Here is a 23,125-nt window from a genome sequence, read left to right as displayed (position 1 = left end):
GCTCTGTCCTTCAGGCACTGACCTACATCTCCATATTCTCCAATCAAAGGTTCAGTGACTCTGACCAATTCTCTCCTAAAAACTCCTAAGTGCTACCCTCTAGTGAAACTAAACAGATCCTAAATGTATAGAACAGTCACTGAGCATATGTTTTATAAAAACATAATAGCTATTGACCTTTCATGCTTAACACATTTCATTTTAATTACAGGGTAAAGAGACAAAAGAATGTTTGAAAGAGTTCCAGTCAGGGCTACATAAGTTAAAAAAAATGTAATCTCTCGACAGAACTGACATTTCTTGGAAGAGGTTGAATATTGAGGGCTTAGCAACTCCAAGTCAGCAGTAGGGTGACCAGATGTTCCTATTTTATAGGGACAATCCTGATATTTGGGGCTTTTTCTTATAAAGATGCCTATTACCCCTCAATCCCATCCTGATTTTTCACACATTCTATCTGGTCACCCTAGTCAGCAGTGTAATTTCAGGCAAGTTATTCAGATGATAGGCTTGTGCTGAAGGGGATCAAACAGCACTAATTTGCAAGCATCCAGTGAGTATTTTTGAGAGAGAGAATTTGAAGTTTGGAGTGAGCAGCTTGTTCACTGCAGGTTTCTACTTGTCCCACATAGTGTGACTGACAATTCTTGCTATCTAGGCCCCAATCCTGCAAACACTTAAATGTACTCATATGAATAGTCCATGAAAGTCAATGGGATGACTTGCATACTTAGAGAAAAGCACAGGCTTAAATGTTTGCAAGATCAATGTCTTAGTTCACATGCAGAATATAAACCCATTTATGCAAGATACTGGGAAAGGGGGACGACATTCATAATGAGAAGAAAGTCTTCTGATGTTTACCCACACAATCTCTCTATCATCATGTAAGTTCTGGCAATAAATAGAGCCTGTCCCCATTACCCTGGATGCCATCTAACCACACCAGAAATGGGAAGAATAAATTGCATGCCCTTCCAATCCCAAATCACAGATCTGGCAGTCAGGGGACAGGAAGTGGGACGGGTCAGATAGGGGGCGGGAGCCAGGCTGTTTGGGGAGGCACAGCCTTCCCTACCCCGCCCTCCAGACAGTTTTGGAACCTTGATGTGGCCTTCAGGCTAAAAAGTTTGCCCACCCCTGACCTACTGCATTCAGTTACGGAGGGAATAGCATTGAGAAGCCAGTAGAGGGCAGTGGAGCTCAATGCACAAGTCAAGATGTTGCGCTCAACTTCGTATATTTGAAGGGGAAAATAAACCATTGTACAGTGTTAAATATATTTGCACAGAATTATCCACATCTGCATGTGTGTCTCATTGTAAACAAGTATCAATGCTGAGGTAAAAGAGAAAAGGAAAACCAGGATAATATACTACAGAACACCTAATGCACCTGACTCAGTTCAGAACATGGGACTGATTTTCAGAGGGATACATGGAAATGAGTCACTTTTAGTTCATAAATTCTTTTTAAAATAACCATTACAATGTTTTCTCACATTTTAAATTATTGAAATTCAGTGCCTCAAAGCATCCCATTCTCACCATAACAGTTATTCCTTGAGGGTTAGGCCAAAAACTGCAGATTTTTAAAATAATATATTAACAGTAAAAAATTTCCATAGAACTTCAACAAAAACATTTGGTTTGGTTTTAAACCCATCCTTCCCTTCCCTGCAGCAAGCTTAGCAACAGACTTGTGCTAGTGCATGGGAATCAAAAAATGAAACTGGCCCAGCTATGCCATGCCACTACTGAGAAAAATGAAGCATGAACAAATAGCATATATGGATGAAGTATTTATTTTAGCTGACAGCCTCCCTTTTAAGGCGCTAAGCTTATCAGGGTGGGAAGTTTCTATGCTACTGCCAAACAGAATAAACAGTAGTGTAAGAGTTAAGATCCCTACCTGATCTGACACTAATCAGGATTGCATTGTGTGACTGCAAGACAGATGTATAAACTCTCAGTGTTTGATCTGTACAAACCCCCAAGCCTGAGTGCTATGTTATGCCAGGGGCATCCAAACTTTGCTCAGCTGAGGGGCTGCATAGACAATATCGGTCCACCTGGTGTTTCTCTGCCTAATGTACGTAAAATGAAGTGGAGTAGAGCGGCCCTTGTCTTAGCCCAAGCAGCCACCTCAGATGCTGGGACCTATCAACCAGAAGACAAGAGAAAGTCAGGGGGGGTGCATCGTAGGACTCTGTGGGTGACATTTGACCAACCCTACTGTGCAGGTACCCATAAATGGCAGTGGAGCCTCTCTCTGTGGGATCGGGCATCTGGGCAAGGCCACCACGCGGTGTCAGTGACAGCCACCCACGGGACAGCAGACAGAGGGGGCCCCCTTGCACACCGGGACCCAGGGCTTCCCCAAGGCCACTCGTCTGCATTGGGCCTGAGGGTGGCTGCAGGGCTCCAGAGGGGGAGAGGACACCCGGCACTTTGGCTGCCCTCTGACTAACCACTGGCACTTGTTGCCTTCATGGGGATGCCCCTCTGCATTAGGGCCCAGGGTCCCCCCCCCACATTGCAGGGCAGTCACCAGGGCCCCTCCCGCAGCCCTTGAGCCATGGCTGAGGCCCCAGCCTCCTGTCAGAACGGCCCCTCTATCCGCCACTCCCCCGGCCCTGCCCTGGGAGAGGCCCCAAGGGACAGCCCGCCCCAGTCCCGCTCACCTGCTGCCTCCTCTCAAGGATGCTCTGGCAGCAAGCACCTTTCCTCTCTTCTGCAACGGTCCTAACGGCCGCCAGGGGGCTAGCGCCGCGGGGCACCCTGGGAAATGTGGTTCGCTCTCTCAGACCCTCCGGACTACAAATCCCATGATCCTGAACGCAGTGGAACCTGGCAGAGAGGCTAGGCCTGAAGTGGCGGAGCGTGCCGGGAGTCATAGTCTTTTTACGGGGGCTGCCGCAAGGCACGCTGGGATGTACAGGCGCACAGCGGTTAGAGACGGGCTACAAGGCCTGTGAATCCCGGCGCGCCTGAGCCCCTGGGTGACGGGCATGCTGGGAGTTGTAGTCTGCTGGGACGAGGGTGTCGCAGCCCGCCCGCGAGTCGTTACACTGTATCGAATCGGCTGCTGCGGAACCACAGGCGGCCGGGGCAGAAGCATCCCCTCCGACTCCGCGTGTGGAATCTACGGCCGGGGAGGCAGCGACTGAGTTTACCCGGCCTGTCATGGCGACGGCCTCCTCCCCGGGGGGAAACACTCCCGCCGGCCCCGGGCCTGACCCGGCCGGGCCGGTCCAGCTGCAGTACAGCCTCCTGCTGGAGCACCTGGTGGGGGAACGGCGGGGGCCGCGCCAGGCCCGGGCCCTGGACCCCGCCGCGCTGGGGGGCATCCCGGCCCCGCCCAAGAGCGACGAGCAGAAGCTGATCGAGCGGGTCATGGAGAGCTGCGGGTTCAAGGCGGCGCTGGCCTGCGTGGGAGGTGCGGCGCGGGGGCGCGCCCGGCCCGGGATGGGGGCGGGGGCGCGCCCGGGATGGGGGCGGGCTGGCAGCTGGCGCCCATCTCCCCTTCCCGCCTCTCGAGCTGCCTGGCCCCCGGGGCTGCCGGCCCCGGGGCAGGATCGCAGGAGCCCCCTGTCCTGACCCGGGCTGGGGTGCTGCAAGCAGAGGCCTCATGGCTCATCTTAGACAAGAGACGGGGGGTGGTGGAGGGTTATAAAATCAGCAGTGGAGCGGGGAGCGTGGATAGGGAAGGGTTATTTGCCCATTCACGTAACACAAGAACTGGGGCGCGGGGGGGTGTCACCCAATGAAAGGAACAGGCGGCTCATTTGAAACAAACCTAAAGAAATACCTCGTTGCACAAGGCTCAGTCACCCTGCCGAACTCGTTGCCAGAGGATGTTGTGATGGCCAAAACTATAACTGGGTTCAAAAAAGAACTAGATAAATTCATGGAGGACAGGTCCGTCAATGGCTATTAGCCAAGAAGATCAGGATCACAACCCCCATGCTCTCGGTCCCTAAACCTCTGAGTGCTAGAAGCAGGGACTGGATCACTCTGTAATTGCCCTGTTCTGTTCATTTCCTCTGAAGGATCTAGCACTGGCTGTCAGAAGACAGGATAGTGGGCTAGCTGCACCATTGGCCTGACCCAGTATGACTGTTTTTATATTTGGGTCAGTTACTTCTCCCTCCCTGAGCCTCAGTTTCCCGCTTTGTACACATGACTCTCCATTACTGGCCCCGGGGGGGTAACAGAAGGGCTGCCTGGGGTGCTTGGAGATCTGCTGTGTTATTAATGTGATGGGGGGGGGGGGGAGGGAGAATCCACTCTCCTGACCACAAACGTCTTTTACAAGCTGTAAGGTACCAGGATGCTGGGACGTTTGTTGTGATGACAGTGCTGCACTGCTGCAATCAATGGGGAAATATTCTGTTCTCACTGGGTTTTTTTGTCTTCTTTAGGTTTTGTTTTGGGAGGAGCATTTGGTGTATTCACAGCAGGCATTGATACCAACGTAGGGTTTGATCCCAAGGATCCCTATCGTACACCAACCGCAAAAGAAGTCCTTAAAGATATGGGGCAACGCGGGATGTCCTATGCCAAAAACTTTGCCATTGTGGGTGCTATGTTCTCCTGTACTGAATGCCTGGTAGAGTCTGTAAGTAGCCATCAGAAATGCTTTCATTCTTTAGAAACCCTTGACATGTGTGCGCGTTCCTAACTACCTTGCTCTTGAGCTACACTAAAGCGACCTTGGGTGATGGAAAAAAGCTCGAGAAGGAAAATGAAGCACACCTAGCCTGTTGGTTTTCAGGGTTTTCCAGACTCTGATTCCTTGTTATAACAGAAAAAAAGTACAGAACCATCCTCTTCATCATTTCACCACAGAGGAAAAAAGGGAGGGTCATTGCAACCCTGTTAGGGCACACTTGGTAATAAAGATCATTCCAGTTCCAGAGCTGGATAAATATATGGGTCATTTTGGGGACTATATTTTAAAGACTAGCCAGCCTTTTTAAAAAATAAAAAAATCTCAGTATCAGTTACCCATAATTATTTGTGCCTGTAAAATTTTAGAAGCAAAAAGGAGGTTAATTTTGGATCATGTCCTGGATCTCATTTTGTAGCTAGAGAGCAAAGTGACCTTGCTTAGCTCAATGCTAAAACTTTTGACTTTCATATTTCCTTAGGAATAAGGCAACAAGTTTCTTTATTTTAATTGGAACATGTAATTAACTCATGTAGAAGAATAAGGGTATGTTTGCATGGTAATAAAACACCCACAGCTGGCCCTTGTCAGCTGATTCGGGCTCACGGGGCTAGTGCATTGTAGACAGTTGGGCTTGGGTTGGAGGCTAGGCTCTGGGACCCTCCTCCCCTTGCAGCATTCCAGAGCCTGGGCTCCAGCCTGGATGTCTACACTGCTGTTTTATAGCCCCACAGCCCAAACCTTGCAAGCCTGAATCAGCTGATACAGGCCAGCCACTGGCGTTTCATTGTGGTGTAGATGTACCCTAAGTGTCTTAGGGAATACTCCCCCTTCCCCCAAGAAGTCTCATACCAAAGGTCAATGTTGCTCGCTGCTGGAGAGTTAGGGACAAGCATATTCAGCTGTGAGTCAAGGGGAGCGGAGGAGTGTTTTTATTCTCAAAAACTAACATTCAGTAGCTATGCTAATAGTTCCATGTGCACTTTCCTACTGTGACTCCATTGTGTTTCTCCATTCCGCAGTATCGTGGAAAATCAGACTGGAAGAACAGTGTTATTAGTGGGTGCATCACTGGTGGAGCCATTGGCTTTAGAGGTTAGTAGCACTTACTTTAAACTGTTTGTGTGCTAGCTCTGGCCAAGACTGCCCGCTACATGGATGTACTGCAAGCTGTTCTAGACATCCCACGTGCAGAACACTTCCACAGAGTATTAAGGGGGCATCACCATGGAACTTGTAATGGTTCAAAATGAGTTAAATTAGCGTTAGGTGCTGCATCTGCTTCCCTGCTAATTGGTGGCTATATAATATTTTGCTGTCATCTAAAATGTTTTACTTTCTCCTGTGGTTTGAAAGACCCACACAGACCCGGAGGGATGATTGTATAAGCGATACAGTGAAACGGACTATACACAAGCATCAGTCAAATGGAAAAATGAAACATTTTTATTCAAAGTTTTCCGAGTAACTTTGGGTGTTATTACACTTGGCTAAGATGTAGAATAACCACTCAAACCGAATATTGTACAGGAAATACCACCAGCAGCTGGCACCCCAGAGTGAGTCTAGCTAGTAGCCATCAGAATGGGACTTAGTCCAGCACCAGTCACTGCTTATCACCTGGGCTCTTGGCAAGAACCCACCAAATGCTCCTTTGGTAGGAACATGCATGGAAGGGGGAGCTGTGATTGTGCTGAAGCACAGGGTTGTGGTGCTTTTCAGCAAAGTGGGCGTTCTCCCTTCTTTTCCCTTCCTCAAAGAGCATTAAGGGAAGCAAACAGCTCTAGAAAGGGCTTCTAATTAAGTCTATTATACTGTGTCTGGCCTGGACCTAATCCTTTTAGAGCTCTTAAAGCAGCTGCTGCCTTTCTGTCCCCATCATACTGTTTAGCCACCATAAGTCACCTGCAGTGCTGAGATCAGAGCCAAGTGAATCCAGCCAACTGTTGAAACAGCCATTGGAGCTGGCAATATTCATTTGCAGCCCTTCAGAGGCAGAGAAACCATAACAAAGCTCAGTTAGTTCAGCACTCAGGCCCAGCCCTTGTGGTTCCAAGTGCAGCGTGTGCCAAATTCCTGGGATCCATTTAAGTCCCCTAATCCAATTAAAAGTGGAGTGCAAGATTCTCTGCATGGAAGACTCTGCAATCCTGGGACCTCTTCAAGGCCAGCAGCATAAGCCCGTAAATGGGAAGAAATGCAGGGCGTTTCTAATTCTCCCCCTTCCCTTTTTGCATTGCAGCTGGTTTAAAAGCAGGGGCCATTGGCTGTGGTGGCTTTGCGGCATTCTCGGCAGTGATTGATTATTACCTACGGTAACAGCGCAGTCCGGTGGGGAAGTTTCACTTCTGTTCCAGTGCCGCTGGTAAGAGCTGTGGGTTCACCAGACTTACTTCCTTGCCTTTGGAGCGGTGATCAGAGCAGGATGGTGCCTGCTGTTTCCTAAATGACTGATAATCCTTTCACCCCTGGCCCTGGCAGGCTGATCTCATGCCCAGGCGCTGGAGTTCCTTGGAATTGAGCCAGGCTTTTGGACACACAGTGGTCAGTGTCATCATCGGAATGGATAAACTGTCAGTTTCCAAGAACTAAGCCTCTTCTCGCTAAGCCTTCCGGACCCTTTGGGCTCTGACTTCTGGGGAGTGTTTTGCTGGTGTTGAAAGAGGCAAGCTGTCAGGATCTTGATAAATAAATGCAGCAAGCTGGGTTGTCACAGTTTGCTGCGAACATTTAACAGTAACGGGTTTGCAACTTGCTGTTTCTACCCAACAGAGCAAGACCTTGTGGTTGAAAAGAATAATTAATTCCAGGCATTTCTTAATACCCACTGGAGAGTACCTACCTTCTGTGTAATGCTTTAAAGCACAACTAAATAGGAACCAACTTTCCTTACCATAACTTCAAGAGAACCAAGTGAAAAGGCGTTTTACCTAGTGATGGGTGTGGCAGCTCAGTCACTGGCAACATTTCAACAAAACAATTTAGGAAAAAGCAGCTTGTTGGCAGAAGTATAATATTATGTGGCAAGCCCGTCTAGCTAAGCTAATCTCACTGTAGTAACACAGCAACTGATAAGCTACTGCTTCATCTGCCATTGGATCAAAAAGTTAGTTCCAAAAGTTGTTTATAGACTAGAAAGCCATTGCATTAGAACGGTGTCAGGAGCTTCATCGGTACTTAGCAGCACACACTCCTTTCCCATGATGGAGCTGCACCAATTGCGCATGCTCTGTGGTGCTGGCTCTTACTAGACGCTGTATTATTGTGCACTAGAGCTACCAGCTGGACTGGAGTATGACTTTAGGTCATATTTCAGACGGATTTCTGATTAAATCATGCACGAAGTTTCTCTCGCACTGGGTTGGGGGACTGCTGCAGTAAATGCTAGTTAGCGGCACGCTGCCAGGAGGTACACGTTAATAGGCTCTTCCAAAGGGAGCCGGAGGTTCAAGGCCATGCTGGGTATGCATGCTGAACAGCTGTGAGCAGTCTGATGCCTTACACCTTCTCAACTAAGCCTGGCTGTGCAGAGCTGTGGCTGAAAGTGGCATTCCTCTCTCATTGAATGTAGAGGAAGATGTTAAGCCTGGGACCACTGCAGGGTGTTAGGGGAAGTGAGCAAAGCTGGAGTCAAGGTCAAGTGTTACTACAGCATGCAGCAGGGTGGAGGAGACGGACACTCGGGTTAAGTGTGTTTAGCTTTCCAAGTGGCGCTGAAAGGGCTGGTCTTCCATCGCTTCCGGCTTCCTCAGGGGGCTTATCCGTAGTGTAGGCCTAGTTGACTGTTCATTAGCACCCGTGAGTTCTGGTTGCCACATTTCTAAGACAGCTGATCCCACACCTTAGCCCAAACATGGTTAGTTTGGTAGGCTCAGGCCTGCTTAAGCTGGTATTAACCTGGTTTGCCTTTATGAATGGCTCAACCACCACTACTCTCTGAAGTGGTCTAGAGCCCGGGCTCCTGAGATGGGGGGGTTCCAACTTCCAGTGTAGGCCCCTTGGTGAATCATGGCCACCCATTCACAGGCTGCTGACAGCCCTGGGGTAATGACAGCCAGTGCTTACATGGAACGGTGAGAGCAGCAGCAGGGTTTTAGCTGTGCTTGAGGAGTGTCCCTTTTGGAAAGGGAAACAGTGCTGTCTTCCACCCTTGTGTCCCCACAATCAGCTGGAGGGGGGGAGCCAGCCCCACGTGAGCGCTCAGGTTGCCAGAGCAGGCTGGCTAGTGTGCTCAGCAGTGGATCAGTGACACGGCAGCCGGGCTCTGCAGCATTACTATAGTAAGATGGCTCCTTGCTGTAGAGACCTGCCTGCCCAGCAGGAGCAGTGTGTGCGCGTGGGCCTGAGAGAGCCATGCGGTAACTAGCAGGCTTTACGCTGCAAGGGGGGGAATTGAAAAGGCAGCGTGTGTTGGAGATAACCAGCCTGCTGCCTCTTGATGCAAACAGCTACACCACAGAGTTACTTTTTGTGCAAACGTCAGGGCTTTGCATTTTATTAACATTTTTTCACATGGTTTACATCCATTGAAAGTTTATAATCTACAGAAGTTGAAACAGAACACAAACAAAAAATAGATCTTAACTTAGTAAAAGTCAAATATGAATGAACCGTTCTATTCTACCTGTAGCCATAAGAGTCCGACACCTCCCACCCCGCTGTAGGAAAAATGAAAAACACAGCCCATGCGATTGCCACAGTTTGTGCAGGGGGCTGGTCTCCAGCCCTTTGACCTGGCGTGGGGTGGGGGCGGGCCATAGTTTCCCTTTGGAATGACACCACAGTTGACTGATGTAGGTACATAAAACACACAGGGGTCCATTGTGCAGTTAGAGCTTCGCTCAGCCCCATTATCCAGGACAAAGTGTGACACCTGGTCAGTGTGTCCAACGCCATTTCTCACCTGCTCCGCCAGCAGGCCAGCAGTGGGGGCTGGAGTGTAAGCCCTTTAGACTGACATTGCCAGACTTCCCTCTCCCTTTAGCTGCTTCAGTGCTGTGGGGCTAGCAGCTGCGTTCAGCCCCCCTGAAGCTGGTCTTTAGGACATGCCTGGTGCTTTCAGCACGTGGAACAGCAGTTAAAGGCAGCGCTTCTGCTACAAGGGATATGCTTGGTCACCCCAAATAAACCAGCTGTCCATCGGCATTTGGCACAGAGGGTGTGGGGGCAGTGGGCGGGGCTTCCCCCCCCCCCCAAGAACAGGGGCTCAGTGGTCAGAACAGGCAGGGTTAGTTTCCTTGGCAGGTCCCAGCACCTTTCTGTGGGCTCCGGGCATGGGGGCAGGTTGGGGTGCTCTCAAGCTATGAGAGCAGGAGCCCACAGAAGAGCGAACACAAGATACAAGTGTTTGTCTGTGGGGCACGTCCCAGCCAGCAGGTGGAGCCATCACTGCCTTGCCACAAGGGCTGGAGGGAACCAGCTGGGGGCAGCTGTCCCAGCCGGCTGCATGGATCAATGGATGTGCTTTAGCTTCCACCGTGTCAGGCTGGTGGAACGAGGGAGGGCCACATGGGGAGAATCCAGCTCCTGTTCCAAGCACCCGGGGCTTTCCCCTTCCAGCCCCGTCTCCATGAGGCTCTGCCCTTCGAGTTCACTGTCAGCTCAGAAGCGGTTTACCTTGGTGCAGGAAGGAACAAAAAGCAGCTGTTGTCCTACAGCCTCCGGTAGCCTCCTGCGGTGTTTACAAGGGGCCGGCCTGCGTGTGGCTGGGTGGCACCAAGGCAGAGCCTGGCTCCTTCCCTCCCCTGCGCCTGGTTCTCAGAAGGGTAGCGCAGCGGAGAGGCTGCCCAGTGCAGCTCCCGGCGGGAAGAGCCCCCCCGGTTAATACTGGGGAAGGAACCTAAGTGCCCTGTTACACTGTGCTGCTGCCCAGTCTCCATTAGCCGACTGCCAGAGAGGAACGGGTGCTAAGGCATTGCATTGACAAGGGATGTGAGACTTTCAGGACAGTCACTCCCTCGCGCTGCAGTACTGAGGGCGTTCTCCCAGCGGATCACTCCAGCAGGTGTGCTTCGGGGAGCTCCTGGCGTAACCTCGGCCATACCGAACGTCCCCGGAGACACAGCCGGGGGCTAGAGGCTAGTCAGTTTGCACACCCAGACGGAGGCGGGGTAATAGTGGTAGCGTAACGGGACAGCCCTTTCTTCTTTCCACACTAGCCTGCCAAAGGCACCTCCACCCCCTCCTAGAGAGCAGGTTACCCCCAACACTACACAGCGGGAGGAGAACAGCAGGGGGATAATCACAGAGTACACAACAAACAGGCAGAAAGCACAGGCCACGGGCCCTAGAGGACGAAGCCATAAAGCACCTGGAACGGACGTTAAAAAGCTCCCTTCCTTCCCCCACACACTCTTGTGGCCAAAGGTTTGCTCCAAGAGGGAGCAGAGTCCAGATGCAGAGTCCTCCATTCACACGGCCAGCAAGGCAAAGTGGAGCTTGTTGTCTTGATGGATAGAAAGGGGGAGCCCTTGGTCCCTTCTCAGCCTCTGAAGCAAGAGGCCAGCCAACGCTGCACATGCACGCACAGGGGACCAGGCAAAACAAACAGGCACTGGTGCGATGCTGCAGGCTTCGAGCGGGGCGAGCCGAGGGGACGTTTGGCTGAAGCTGGAGAGGGCGAAAGGAAAGTTGCAATGGCCTTCGAAGGAGCCTGGCAGGAAATGAACGAAGCGAGGAGCCCGCGGCCCTTGTCAGTCACTACCTCTTCTGTCGAACGAATATACATAAAACAATTCCTGACCACGAAGGTACGTAAGACACGACTACTAGACAGAGGGCGCGCAGGGCCAGGGCCAGGGCTGGAGGGCACTGTCCTGGGGAAGTGCCCGTCTCCCCGCAGGGGCGAGGCTAGTCTGTGCTGTACCCCACGCTCCGGGAGGCTGGGTTCGTGTGCGGCTGGTGCCTTCTCAGCGCAGGCTACACGTCTGTGGAGAAGTAGAGTGTGTTGCGTTTCAGCTCAGCGAAAGAGATGGGAGGGTGCTGCAGGTAGTAAAGGAGAACCTGGACCTGCAGGGGACAGAGGAGAGAGTCAGGGCTGGGCACGGAGCTGGTGAGGGGACAGAGCCACCAGTCCAGCCCCTGCCTCCAGCCATTAGAAGAACCTTCACGTGGGAAAAGCGGGGAGAGGGGACGAGTCTATCCATGAAGGTGACTAAACCCAGCCCTTCTCTCACAGGGCAAACCAGAGCCAAACCAGGGCTGGTTAATGCACGGCGCACCGAGCGGAGGGGCCTGCTCCACGGCAGGTTTTTAACGCAGTGGCACCTAGAGGCCCACTCAGGATTGGACCCCCCCGGTGCCAGGTGCTGTACACAAAACAATGCAGCCCCCACCCCACTGCTGACTGGGGCACGTGCGCTACGGAGACAGCAGACACTACAAAACTCCCCGAAGCCAGTCACTGAACCCCAGCTCAGATTTACCCACGCTGCATGGAACAGGCATCCTGGGTGAGACGGACAGAGCCGCCTCCCTCCAGGCAGCTCTGCACAGCTGGCCAGCGGCTTTCGGGGGCTTTTTGGCTCCAGAATCAGGCTGAGGCAGGAGACTGGTCCTGGGTGAGCCAATGGGCTGAGCTGGTGGCCGTCTGGTAAACAGCAGAACAGTCTCCCAACGGGGTGGCCTCTGCTGTTTCCCAGCTGGGCAAGAAGATCAGGTTGCCTTGCAGGGACATGCATGGAGACGCCTGCACCACATGCGCAGGAGAGCATGGACTGACGGCGACCAGAAACGTTCTGGGTTAGCCACCCTGCGGGGACAGCCAAGTTCAACACGGCAGGTATGATGGTGCCGAGGCCAGCCCTGTGCATGAACTAGGAGAACGTGCCTGCTGGTAGGGGCTGCAGCTCTGCTCCGACACCCGGGGAACGCCCTGTACGGTGTGAGCCGCAGCTCAGCGAGGGGAAACACGCACGACCCAGGAGAGGGCACTGCTTCCCCAGGGCAGCGGTCGGCCCCCATACCTGTGCCATAACGTCGTGGGACCAGATGTCAGAGGCCAAGGTGAGGTGTCCTTTGCTCTCCACCTCGGAGGGTCTCAGCAGTGTTGGGCCAAAGACCGTGGCCAGGTTGTGAAGGGACATTTTGTTGATGGGCTCCTTTTCGGCAACCCTGCGTGGGGGGGCAGGGAGGGGGAGAGTCAGTTCACTGCAGAGGTGGATCCGGAGCCACCCCAGAGCTGCCCTCGCAGGCTGCCTGGCTGGGTGCAGGGCTCCCAGAGCCACTCACGCTCCCCTGGACAGAGCAGGGGAGGGGAGCAGTGAGCTGAGCTGCTCTCAGCCCCTTTCCAATCTGCCCCCACGGGCGGAGCACTGCTGGCCACAGCATCTGTGGGGGACAGGCTGGGCGCACTGCAGGGCTCTGTCCACCTCCCGCTGGAGACGGGACCCGATTCGTTGGCTCAGCAGCCGCTGGGGGTTGTGCTGCCAGCCCTGTGCTGCTGTCTTAGCCAGTACGATGTGCCGGTGCCCCGTGAAAGCCCCCCTCCCCCTGATGTTCTGCAAAGCCCTCCGGCGCCAGGGAAACTAGCATCACAACATTGCCGTCTTCGGAGGCAGCTGTGCTCCCCCAGCACACGCTGAGCGCGGTCCAGGGACCAGATGTGCCCAGTTTTCAGGCTGGAAACCAACCAGCCTTTCCCAGCAGCTCCTTCGCTCACTCCCTGCCTGCCCCCTCCCCGAGCTCACTCTGTTCCCTGTGTGATCTTAAATAAACCAGAGAGAAAAATGCCTCCTGACGCAAGTAACATGAGACCTCGAGCCCACGTCCAGCTTCCCCCGCGCCGTCTGGCCAGCCCTGTGCCTGGAGCCAGAGCCCAGAGCAGTTCCATGTCCTCGGCAGCAGGAGCCGTACCCACAACTGCCCCTGCCAGGGGCACTAGCCACTGCGCCCCTCCCACCGCCCCGCTTTCGCAGAGCTCAGACACGGCAGCAGGAACTCCAGCGCCCATCTCGGAGCAAGGGCAGTGACCACGAACCACTGTCGCTTTGGAAGGCCCGAGAACTGCCCTGGACGGATCAGAGCCCTGCCCACAGCTCTGCCGTGAGGGGTCTAGAAGGGGACAGGGAAGCGGGGACGTTTCTGCCTGAGCTGAGCGATTAAAATCCCTGCCAAGCCCGGCTACCAACAGCCACGTTCCAGGGCTGCCAGAGAGCTCTGCAGGGGGACTGGAGTGCCGGGAAAGGCCACACAGATCACCAGGAGCTGCCAAAGACCCAGCTCCAGCTCTCCTCTACCCAGTGCCAGGAGAGAGGCTCCCCCAAAGCTGACAGCCAGCGAGCGCTGTATTGAACAGCGCAGAGAAGCTAGCCCAGCTCTTGGAGAACAGCGCCGACATAGTCGCTGCAGAGCTGGGGCTCAGTGCCTGGGTCCAAGCAGCCCCACCGCATGAGCGTCCTCCCCGGGGCTGCGTTCCCCAGGGCGTCACTAGGGCTGCTGGGCACTGCAAGCCCAGCCGCTCGTGGGTTCTGTCCTAGAACGACGTTCTCCTGCACAACGCAGCACGCGGGCGGCCCCATTCCTGTGGGGAGAAGAGCATTCTCTGTCCCGTCCCCCGCCAGGACCGGCGTCCCCAGCATTACCTTTTCAAGTGTTCCAGCAGGAAGAGGAAAGTGATGAGGTTGGGGTCGGGCAGCGACCGGAGAAGGTGCATCATGCAGTTCTCCTTGGCGGCGGGATCCGAGAGCGCTGGAGACAAGGAGAGAGCTCAGCCTGGGCTGGGAGGACCCTGCGAGCACTGAGCAGCCCCAAGGCTTCCCGGAGCCCACGAGCCCCGGTTGAGTCTGGCTGGGAGCCCCCTGGCTGGGGGTATGCTGGGGTCACTGGAATGACTCTAAACCTCTCACCTCCAGGCAGGAGCCTGCCTCCAACTAGCAGCCTGTCCCACAGCCACCCACCGCAGAGGTCTGGTGCGGGACCCTGGTCTGACCCCTGGTGTCTCAGCAGGAACCAGCCCTCCCAAGAGCAGGCTGTGGAGCAGGGGGGGGGAAGGAGGTTACGGTGATGGGGCAGAGGATCCAGTCTCAGGAGCCAGCCAGGCCTCCCTGCATGGCCCGGGGCAGCACGCGTCTGACTGGGGTTTGGGCTGTTTCCACCCTGCTGCAAAGCCCCCAGCACCCACTGGTGTCTGGAGCTGTGGGCTCAGCTTACCTATCCCCTCCATGAAAGCAGGGTACAGTCGGTCTGTGAGGAGGGGCTCGGGGAGCTCGCGGAAGTACAGCTTCAGGGTGCCCGCGATGGCGTTGATGTCCATGTCGCTCAGCATCACCAGGATGTCCTTGTTATCTGCCATGGGAAACGCCCCCAGACCATCAGGACGCTGGCCCGGCCCGGCCCAGCCCAGCCCAGCCAGTGCAGCGAGCGGGCTCCTGAGTCCTGCCAGCTCCCCCAGGGCACTAAACTCTGGCACTCAAGGCTCTGGCCAGAGGCGCAGCTCTCGGGAGGTAATGCTGCCCAATGGCTAGTGCATACCCCTCTCTCCAGCTGCGAATCAGTACTCACCTCACTGACTGAGCAGTGGGGGGCTCTGCACACAAATGCAAAGAATGATCCTTCTCCCATTTCCTGCCCTAACCTGCTGCACGGTGCTCCTGTGCGCTGCCAAAGAGCTGCTGTGCTCCAGCCCAGAGGCAGCTGCAGCGGAGGAAGGGATTCCCGAGAAACAGCAGAGAGTGTTATTGCCTTGTTTGGTTCTGCGCCACACCGCCTCCTAGTGGTGGAGAGCGAAGGGGCTGGGACAGGGTTGTGATCTTTAATTCTGCCGCACTGAGCGTAAGCCATGGTGGTGCTGGGCCAGGGAGAGAAATGGGGATACTGGCAGTGGCATAGCCAGCTCTGCTTTGCAGCCTGTTCTCAGACCAAGCTGAACGGGGAAGAGCTTGCCAACCTCTTGGGAGGTTCTCCTGGCTCTGTGCTTCCTTGAGAGCAGCCCAGCAGGGACGCAGATTGGAAGGAGAGCCCAGGGCAGGACAAAGCCAGGTTAACGATGGCTGTATTGATGTCCTCTGCAGAGGCACGGAGGAGAGCAGGGCTGGGGCTGGTAGCTGCCCGGTGTCTGTGGTTAGCTCGATCAGCGACCATTTCCCCACAGCTGCCTCACATGGAAGGGCAATACCACCATTAGCCTTGGTCTGGCTCGAACGTTGACAGCACACAGCACACGTGCTCCCAACTGCAATCTCACCATGGGTCACTAAGCCCCTTCGCGGACATGTCTGCGCATTTTTTACACCTAAAATCATGTTAACCAAGTCGCTGGTTTTCAGGCCGTTAGGATTCAAGGGAACATGGAACAGAGGGGAGCTGGCAAGGACTGGCTTTGCAGGGCTCAGCCAATGCGCTCCCCTTCCCAGAAGGGCTCTGGGCTCAGGCCTCGCTAGCCATTTATCCCAGGGATCTCCGGCGTCCAAGCAGAGGGACCGCTGCGCCTGCTGACTCCAAGCAATGGTGCAGGAGGACCCAGCTGTTCTTTCCACAACCAATCTGTGCCCCACCTCGCCCAGCTCAGCAAGATGTGCGTGCGCAGGATTTCAGCCGCCCCCGAGGGCAGCACTGTGAGCAGTGGCGGGGGGAGCCATTTCCCTGTCACTTACTTGCATCGAAGGCTGCCTTCAGCGCCTGGATGTCTGTGGCGACCCCCGAGATCCGGTAGATGCCGACCTCCTCAATGCCTCTCTTCTCCACCTCCTCGACGCACTGCCGCACGATGTACGGCACCTTGGAGCGCTCCCGCCTGGGGGGGGAGGGGGGGGGGGAGAGGAGACCAGAGCAGCGGGAGTGAGACATCCAGGCCCCTGCGCTTCAAACAGCCACGGTGCCAAGCACACGGGGCAGGCGGTGGAAGCGGCACCCTCTGCTCTGGCTGGGGAAATGGCAAATCAGAGTGAAGGGGCAGGGGAGGGGCAAGAGCCCAGCCCCCCAATCCTGGGCTGAGCCGTGGAGCAGAGACTCAGCTTCTGTTGAGGACGGGGACGCACCTGCTCTGCTCCGGGGGAAGGGAAGGGACGGGGACAGCCCGCAGTCTGAGCCGAGAGCAGCGCTGGGGTGCGGGCCGTGCACAGGGCTTCCTCGCACACGCAGCGGTAGGGAGGGACATGGACCCGCTTGGCAGCATGTTGCTGACTCCGGCTGGAAGCCCATCGCTCAGGTTGGACGTGTTGTGGAGGCGGCACACGCAGGGAGGGCCCCAGCCTGGGCGACCCAGCAGCCTGCTCGTTTTGGGCCGAGGGGAAGGGAAGCGCCTCCGAGCTCGGGGCTACGCATGGGTCGCCCCCTGGCGCCAGGGACTTACTTTGTCACAACGCTGATTTTCACCCCGAAGACGCCAGTCTGCTTTTTGGACGGGGTCCTCTTCAGGCTCATGTCCCGGCTCGTGAACTTCATGGAGAACTCCACCTTGATCTGAGGGAGGCACAGAGGGCTGTCACCACAGCGCTTGGCACAGCCACAGGCAGGGACCTGGCCCAGAGGAGGGCAGGGAGCTGACGGACCCTGGGCAAGTGGGCAGCAATGCACCCTGGCCAGGTGTCTCCAGAGTGACCTGGGAAGCCCGGCTCTCCTAGCCAGCGGGGGATGAAAGGGGGGAAGCCAGCGTGAGCTCGAGTGCAGGCGCATTGCCAGTACCCGACCCTCACCCCGAGAGAGGCCGCCCCTCGGATTACCTACCCCATTCATCTCAATCACGTCCATGTGCCAGTTCTTGGTCGGCACAGCCTGCGGGTCCAGCTGCGAGGAAAGAGAGAGTGTGAAATTCCCAAGTGCTCCCCTGGCCTGCACGTTAGACACAGCCCCACTGAATCCCGGGGAGGGGCGCTGGCCGTTGGGGGAGTGGAAGTGTGCAGAACATTGCATCACTGGACTCTTCCTGCCCTATCATAGAATATCAGAGTTGGAAGAGACCTCAGGAGGTATCTAGTCCAACCCCCTGCTCAAAGCAGGACCAACCCCAACTAAATCATCCCAGCCAGGGCTTTGTCAAGCCGGACCTTAAAAACCTCTAAGGAAGGAGATTCCACCACCTCCCTAGGTAACGCATTCCAGTGCTTCACCACCCTCCTAATGAAAGAGTGTTTCCTAATATCCAACCTAGTCCTCCCCCACTGCAACTTGAGACCATTACTCCATGTTCTGTCATCTGCCACCACTGAGAAGAGCCGAGGTCCATCCCCTTTGGAACCCCCCGTCAGGTAGTTGAAGGCTGCTATCAAATCCCTGACTTGACGAAGCTGGAGTTACGGCAAGGAAAGCTGGTGCCCACCCCGCGAGGTGAGCAAGTGCTACCCTTGCGTTACAGACGCAGAGACGGGCCAAAGGTGACCCGGAGGGGCTGCCGAGGGAGCCTGTGTTGAAGCTGGGATCAGCCCCCAGCAGCCCTGGCTCCCCGGTCCACGCCCAGACTGCTCGCTGCCCCGAGGCTGGCTTTTGCAGCAGTGCAGCCAGCCCTTCTCTCCAGCCTTGGGGAGCAGCGAAAAGCCGCACCAGAGACCACTCTGTTACTGCAGAGCCAGGCAGCCGAGTTTCCATCAATCAGGGCTATTTCTGGAGCAGTTTCATCAAACAGAGCGAGGGCACCGTTTTCCACACAAACACCTCCCAGGTCGCCGGGGCTATTTATAACCCTGGGAACCATGGGCTCTGCTAGTTCCGGCCATCCATGTAGGCTGGCTGGGCACGTGCTGGCCAGAGCTGTGCTGAGTTCCCAGCCATCCAAGCCCTCGCACCGGCGCTAGCTGCTCAGGTACTGCACCCGGGGCAGGGCCAGTGCTGGCGTGCCGAGCCTCCGGAGCCTGGGCGGTCCCACGGCTGAGGAGCTGCAGCCACTGTCCAGGCGAAGGGGGAAGCAGTAGTCCCATGGCAAGCGCGAGCACTGTGGTTTGGTTGCGCTAGCTTGCAGCACGGTGCACTGCTGCCTGCTAAGGGAAAGCCCAGGGCCCAGAGCACCGGCAGGGAGAAGGGGGCTGCAGAAGCCCAGCCAGGGCTGGACAAGCAGCCCAGATGCCTCCTGTTTTCCAGCTACTCTCCTCATGCTGGTCCCGCAGCATCCAGCCAGGATGGGGCAGCAGGTGGCTCCAAACCGCAGCAGGGAGGCGGTCAGGAGCTTAGTGACAGATGGGACGGGGTGCAAATGTGGGGCAGGGTCCCAGGCCCTCCCCTGGACCATATACTGTACCCCAGATTGAGTGTCTGCTGTGCTCTCCGCGGGAGGGGAGGGGAGGGGAGGAAGTCCTGGTCTCTCCAGGGGAGAAAAGATGGGGGAGCTGCAGGAGACCCTGGGCCCAGCACCATGGAGCCCCAGGCTGCCCTCGCCTCATGCTGTCTCCTCCAGCTCTTCCATGTGCAGGCCCGCTCCGGGACGGGGGGGCAGAGGCTTAGCGAGGACATGCCAGGTAGCCTGGGCCCCCGGCTGGGATGATGAGCTCCAGATGCGGGCGAGCGCACACGGCTGGTGGAACAGGCACCAGGGCCAAGGTGGGCTCAGAATGAGGGGTCACGCCCTGCCTGTGTTTTGGGGGAGCGGTGCCAGGGAAAGGGGAGGGATCTCCCAGGAGCACTCCTGCCCCAGCACCCACCAAGGGAGCATGGGCATCAGGTCAGGCATAGCAGCGTGCCTGGCTTATGGCTGACCCTGACTGCAGAGGGAGCCAAGGGCTGGTTAGTCCTCTCCTGACCTGCTCCGGGTCACCTCCGCTTCCAGCCCCAGGGCAGGAGCGGGCCCCTGCAGCAATCCAGCCAGCCTGGCAGGGCTCGTGACCACAGCACATCGATTGACTGGCACCAAGCCATCAGAGCCATAATGCATCTGGTGAGCAGCCCCTGTGGGTGGGAGAGGCAGGGGCTTGGACCCTCCCCGGGGAAAGGGATGCGAGGGCTGGCCCGGATCTGGAGCTGCAAGGTGCACAAGCCTTTCCGAATATCCCGGAGCAGGGCTGTGCAGCACAGCCCACAGCTGCTGGGCCGGTCACGTGGCGCCTGGCTGAGCGAGAGCCCAGCTGTGCAGAGCTGCCTTCGCTCAAGGACACGCCGCTTTCCTCTGGCATCTCCTGTCTCAGCAGAGACTCCGGCGAGAACATGCTGTTCCAGTGAGGCTGGGAGAAGCAGCAGCTACCACAGGCTTGCCAGCCCCCACCTCCCCTCCGCCCCGCAGCAGCCCCAGACATCTCACAGGCCAAGCCAGGGTCCCTCCTGCTATGGCCGCGCAGCAGGTGAACGGAGAGCACCATGGCAACCCTCTGAGAGGCACTCGGGTTGGCACCCCCCACCCACAGTACATAGGAACAGACAGGCTGAGGAAGCCGTGCCCCTGGGTCTGGGCTCTCCCCTTGGCCAGAGCAGTGGGGGCTGGGCCCAGCCAACCCCTCCCTGCTGGGGCTGGTGCAGCAGGGGCCCGGGGAGAGCCGGGCCTGCCCATGGGAAGGAGACCCAGTCCCCAGGGGTCAGGGAAACAATGTTTCAGAGTGTGCCCCCAGCACCCTCTCCTGAACGGCAGGGCCCAGCCCTGTGCTCGAAAGGCCAGCCTCCCTCCAGCGCTGGAGAGACGCGGGCACCTTCTGCAGGAGGTGGAGGGATCCCCTGGGGCTCGCCCAAGGAGCTGCAGGACAGCAGTGGGCGCTCTTCCCAACCAGGGTCACACCCGGGCCAGCTCCAGCCATGTATTCAGAGCAAAGTGTTGGGTCATTCATGGGTTCCCAGCCACCCAGCGACACCAGAACCTGCCACTCCGGCCAGCCAAGTAGGCCCAGCGCTGGAGTCCGTCCCTGTCACCTGCCCGGAGTCAGAGAGATGGGGCTGCCTCATGCAACTGGCCCATGCGGCTGCCCTACAGTAACCCCCAAACACGCGCAGACCTGCACACCACTGCTCTGAGCTCTGGCCAGCCAGCAGGCAGCTAGCTACCTTCAGCTACTGCCCAGGGCCCTGGTGCATCGCAGGGCAGAGCAGTGGCACAGTCTAGGCCCTGGGGCTGGATGGGGGGGGGGCGCGGGGGGAGACAACCAGTGGCAGCTCCCTCCTGCTTTGCTCCTCGCAGGGGAACAGGAGGGGGTGAAGGTGCCTGTCGCGAGCACTGGTGGAGCGGAGCAGAGCACGGCCATGCTAGTCACTACGATTAGCCCACTGCTCGCCAGGCTGGGCAGGGGACGGGGGCTGCAGCCCCTCACTGCATGCAGAGCCCTGGCTGGCTAGTCCTGCTAGAGGAGGAAGGATGAGCAGAGACCCAGACACCAGCTCTGCCCCCCCCAGCCTGGTCTCTCCCACGTGAGGCCTTGTATGGCGCAGAGGAAGCCTATGGCAGCGTCCGTTCCCCGGCTGGCTGTGGTTGGGGGGGCAAAGGCTCAGATAGTTGGCCCGCCATGGCCAGGCCCATGGTTGGCAGCGCTGAGCCGGGCCGAGCTGGGGCCCAGTGGTTTCTCTCCCCTGCTGTCCCTGGGCCATGTGGAATAGCTGTGGTTTCCAGCCCTCGGCACAGGAATGTCTCCTGACGTACATTCCCTGCAAAGCAGCACAGTGCTCCAGCCAGAGCCACGTGGGCCCCGACCAAGAGCTTCCAGCGAGCAGGCTGAGACCCCGTGGGGCAGACATGGGAGGGGGCCCCCGGTCATGAATCCCACAGCTAGGGCCCCTCCGGAGCTGCAGAGCCCCTGCTGCTCCCCCCCAATGCAGAGCGGCCACACGACAACACCCAGCCCCTTTCTCTCCACACACCCTTCAGCGAATCCAAGCAAGGACCCTGGCTCCGCCCGCGCTCCCAGGCCAAACCCAGCCACTCCAACACAGCACGACCCGCCCCACCGCGAGCCCAACGCCGCCAGCCTGCCCCTTGCATTGCTAGTGCACATGCGCTGGTCCAGAGGGTGCAGCCCACGGGGTTACGTTCTCCCGCCGTCACCGTTCCCTTTCTGGGTCTCGTGTCCTAACCACACACGGCCAGGAGTACATGGGCCCAGGACGGGGGCAGCAGGGTGGGATGGGCAGAAACTTGCACACTGCCGATGCTCTACCTGGCACTGCCAGGCCCCCCAGAGCCCCCAGCAAGCTAAAGCAGTGCTCCAGAGGGGCCGGCGCATTGGGCGTGGGCTGGAAGGAGGGCAAAGTACCAGTGGCTGAGCGGCTCCATGTCACTGCCCGCCATATGCCCCCACCCCTGGCCAGGACACAGTGCGCTGTTTTAGGAGACCGTGACAGACACGGGCCAGGGCTGGAGAAAGCCCCAAGCCCCGCCTCTGTCCCTGTGCCCGGCGAGCTGTGCCCAGCAGGGACTAGCTGCCTCCTCGCCAGGTGTGGGCTCTGGGCAGATTGGTGGTGGAGGATCCTCTACCTCGTCCACTGCCCCAGAGATCCAGGATGGAGCTGCAGGGGGACCCTCGGCTGAGGAGTCAGTGCTGCCGGCGGGGCCCCAGCTGCCCCCCACTCTCGCTGCTCTGGCAGGGTGGTGACCAAGCTTCCCCAGCCCCCTCTGTTCTGTAACATGAGCCGATTGCACTGAACTTCACTGGAAACAACCACAAACTCCCCCACCACTTCCCCCCAGGACCTTTGAAGTCCACATATGGAAGGGGTTTAGCAGGCTCTGAATAAGGCCTTTATTAAAGCCAGGTTAGCCTCCCAATTCAGAGCATGACCCTGCCCTCCAGAGAGCACCGCGCATTCCTGCCTCCTCCCCGCCTGCCCCAGCCGGTCCCCTCTCCATGGCCTGGCTGTAGGGGGCGCCCCCAGGGACCGGCCAGAAGGAAAGGGGGGACAGAGCACGGGGCTGGCTGCCGGGGAAGTGCTACCACCAGTGCAACGAATGAGGGCCTGGGGCATGCGGCAGTACTCGCCCTCCACCGGCACCAATGGAGGCAGCCAGGATCAGTGGGGTCTGAAACCCCCATGATCCAGCAGGGATTCCCCCCTCCTCCTCCATGGCCACAGACCTGCACAAACAAGCAGTGGGCAGCTCACCTGGGAGAGAACTGGCTGCCCCCAGCTCGCCAGCAGCCCAGCCAAGAGACGCACCCTGCCCCTCACACCAAAGTCTCTCTGGGCCCCCAAGGCCCCCCACTCCCCTCCTAGCGCTGCTCCCCTGGCGGTGGGGACCCTCCAGACACAGCGAGCCCTGGGCCTCTCCGAGAGCAGAGCGGTGCATGGTTCAGCCCCTCCACACCCACAGCCAGAGCCCTGCTGAGCCAGGGGAGGAACGGGCCAGGGCCGCCGAGCCGCTGGGTCCCTTGGCACCCAGAGCACTGCTTGGGCAACGGCCCTAGAGCGAGCCGGCAGGGGGAAGGCAGCCCAAGGCCGTGCTCACAGCCCTTCGCCAGGGCACTCCAGGATGCCCATCTGGCACCGCTCGGGAGAGGAACAGGGGCCAGCGGCTCCTCCTCCCCCAGACCCTCGGAGCAGAGCTGCTATTCCACGTAATGCCTTACCCAGACCCACGCCTGGTGTGATGGCGGATCCATAACTAAATATTTGGGTGGCC

The 23,125-nt window shown here is 57.3% G+C and overlaps 3 protein-coding genes across 14 annotated transcripts in view; 1 reads left to right on the top strand and 2 right to left on the bottom strand.

Moving 5' to 3' along the window:
- SPECC1 (sperm antigen with calponin homology and coiled-coil domains 1) overlaps nucleotides 1–2,896 on the bottom strand; it is a 161,785-nt gene extending 158,889 nt beyond the window's left edge. For all 8 annotated transcript variants that reach the window (XR_006176306.2, XM_008168989.4, XM_042857961.2 and 5 more), the window contains exon 1: nucleotides 2,684–2,896. Coding sequence is in view for 7 of the 8 variants with exons in the window: in XM_008168989.4 (XP_008167211.2) it covers nucleotides 2,684–2,896 (213 nt within the window). In the remaining variant the exon portion in view is untranslated. The remainder of the gene's footprint in view (nucleotides 1–2,683) is intronic.
- A 289-nt stretch (nucleotides 2,897–3,185) lies between these two features.
- On the top strand, nucleotides 3,186–7,411 carry TIMM22 (translocase of inner mitochondrial membrane 22). Its single transcript, XM_005298317.4, has 4 exons — nucleotides 3,186–3,438; nucleotides 4,424–4,620; nucleotides 5,694–5,766; nucleotides 6,914–7,411. The coding sequence occupies exons 1-4, from the start codon at nucleotides 3,186–3,188 to the stop codon at nucleotides 6,988–6,990; spliced, it is 600 nt and encodes a 199-aa protein (XP_005298374.1). The 3' UTR covers nucleotides 6,991–7,411.
- A 1,721-nt stretch (nucleotides 7,412–9,132) lies between these two features.
- The window catches only part of ABR (ABR activator of RhoGEF and GTPase), a 92,249-nt gene continuing 78,256 nt past the window's right edge, over nucleotides 9,133–23,125 (bottom strand). For all 5 annotated transcript variants that reach the window (XM_065572863.1, XM_008168994.4, XM_008168995.4 and 2 more), the window contains 7 exons: nucleotides 17,335–17,394; nucleotides 16,961–17,070; nucleotides 16,263–16,402; nucleotides 14,821–14,955; nucleotides 14,253–14,358; nucleotides 12,636–12,783; nucleotides 9,133–11,679 (listed from right to left, as the gene is read on the bottom strand). In XM_065572863.1, coding sequence (XP_065428935.1) covers nucleotides 11,590–11,679; nucleotides 12,636–12,783; nucleotides 14,253–14,358; nucleotides 14,821–14,955; nucleotides 16,263–16,402; nucleotides 16,961–17,070; nucleotides 17,335–17,394 — 789 coding nt within the window. In that variant the 3' untranslated portion in view covers nucleotides 9,133–11,589. The remainder of the gene's footprint in view (nucleotides 11,680–12,635; nucleotides 12,784–14,252; nucleotides 14,359–14,820; nucleotides 14,956–16,262; nucleotides 16,403–16,960; nucleotides 17,071–17,334; nucleotides 17,395–23,125) is intronic.

Source organism: Chrysemys picta, chromosome 19, assembly GCF_011386835.1.
Source record: "Chrysemys picta bellii isolate R12L10 chromosome 19, ASM1138683v2, whole genome shotgun sequence".
NCBI lineage: Eukaryota > Metazoa > Chordata > Testudines > Emydidae > Chrysemys > Chrysemys picta.
This window is presented reverse-complemented; position numbering and strand designations above follow the sequence as displayed.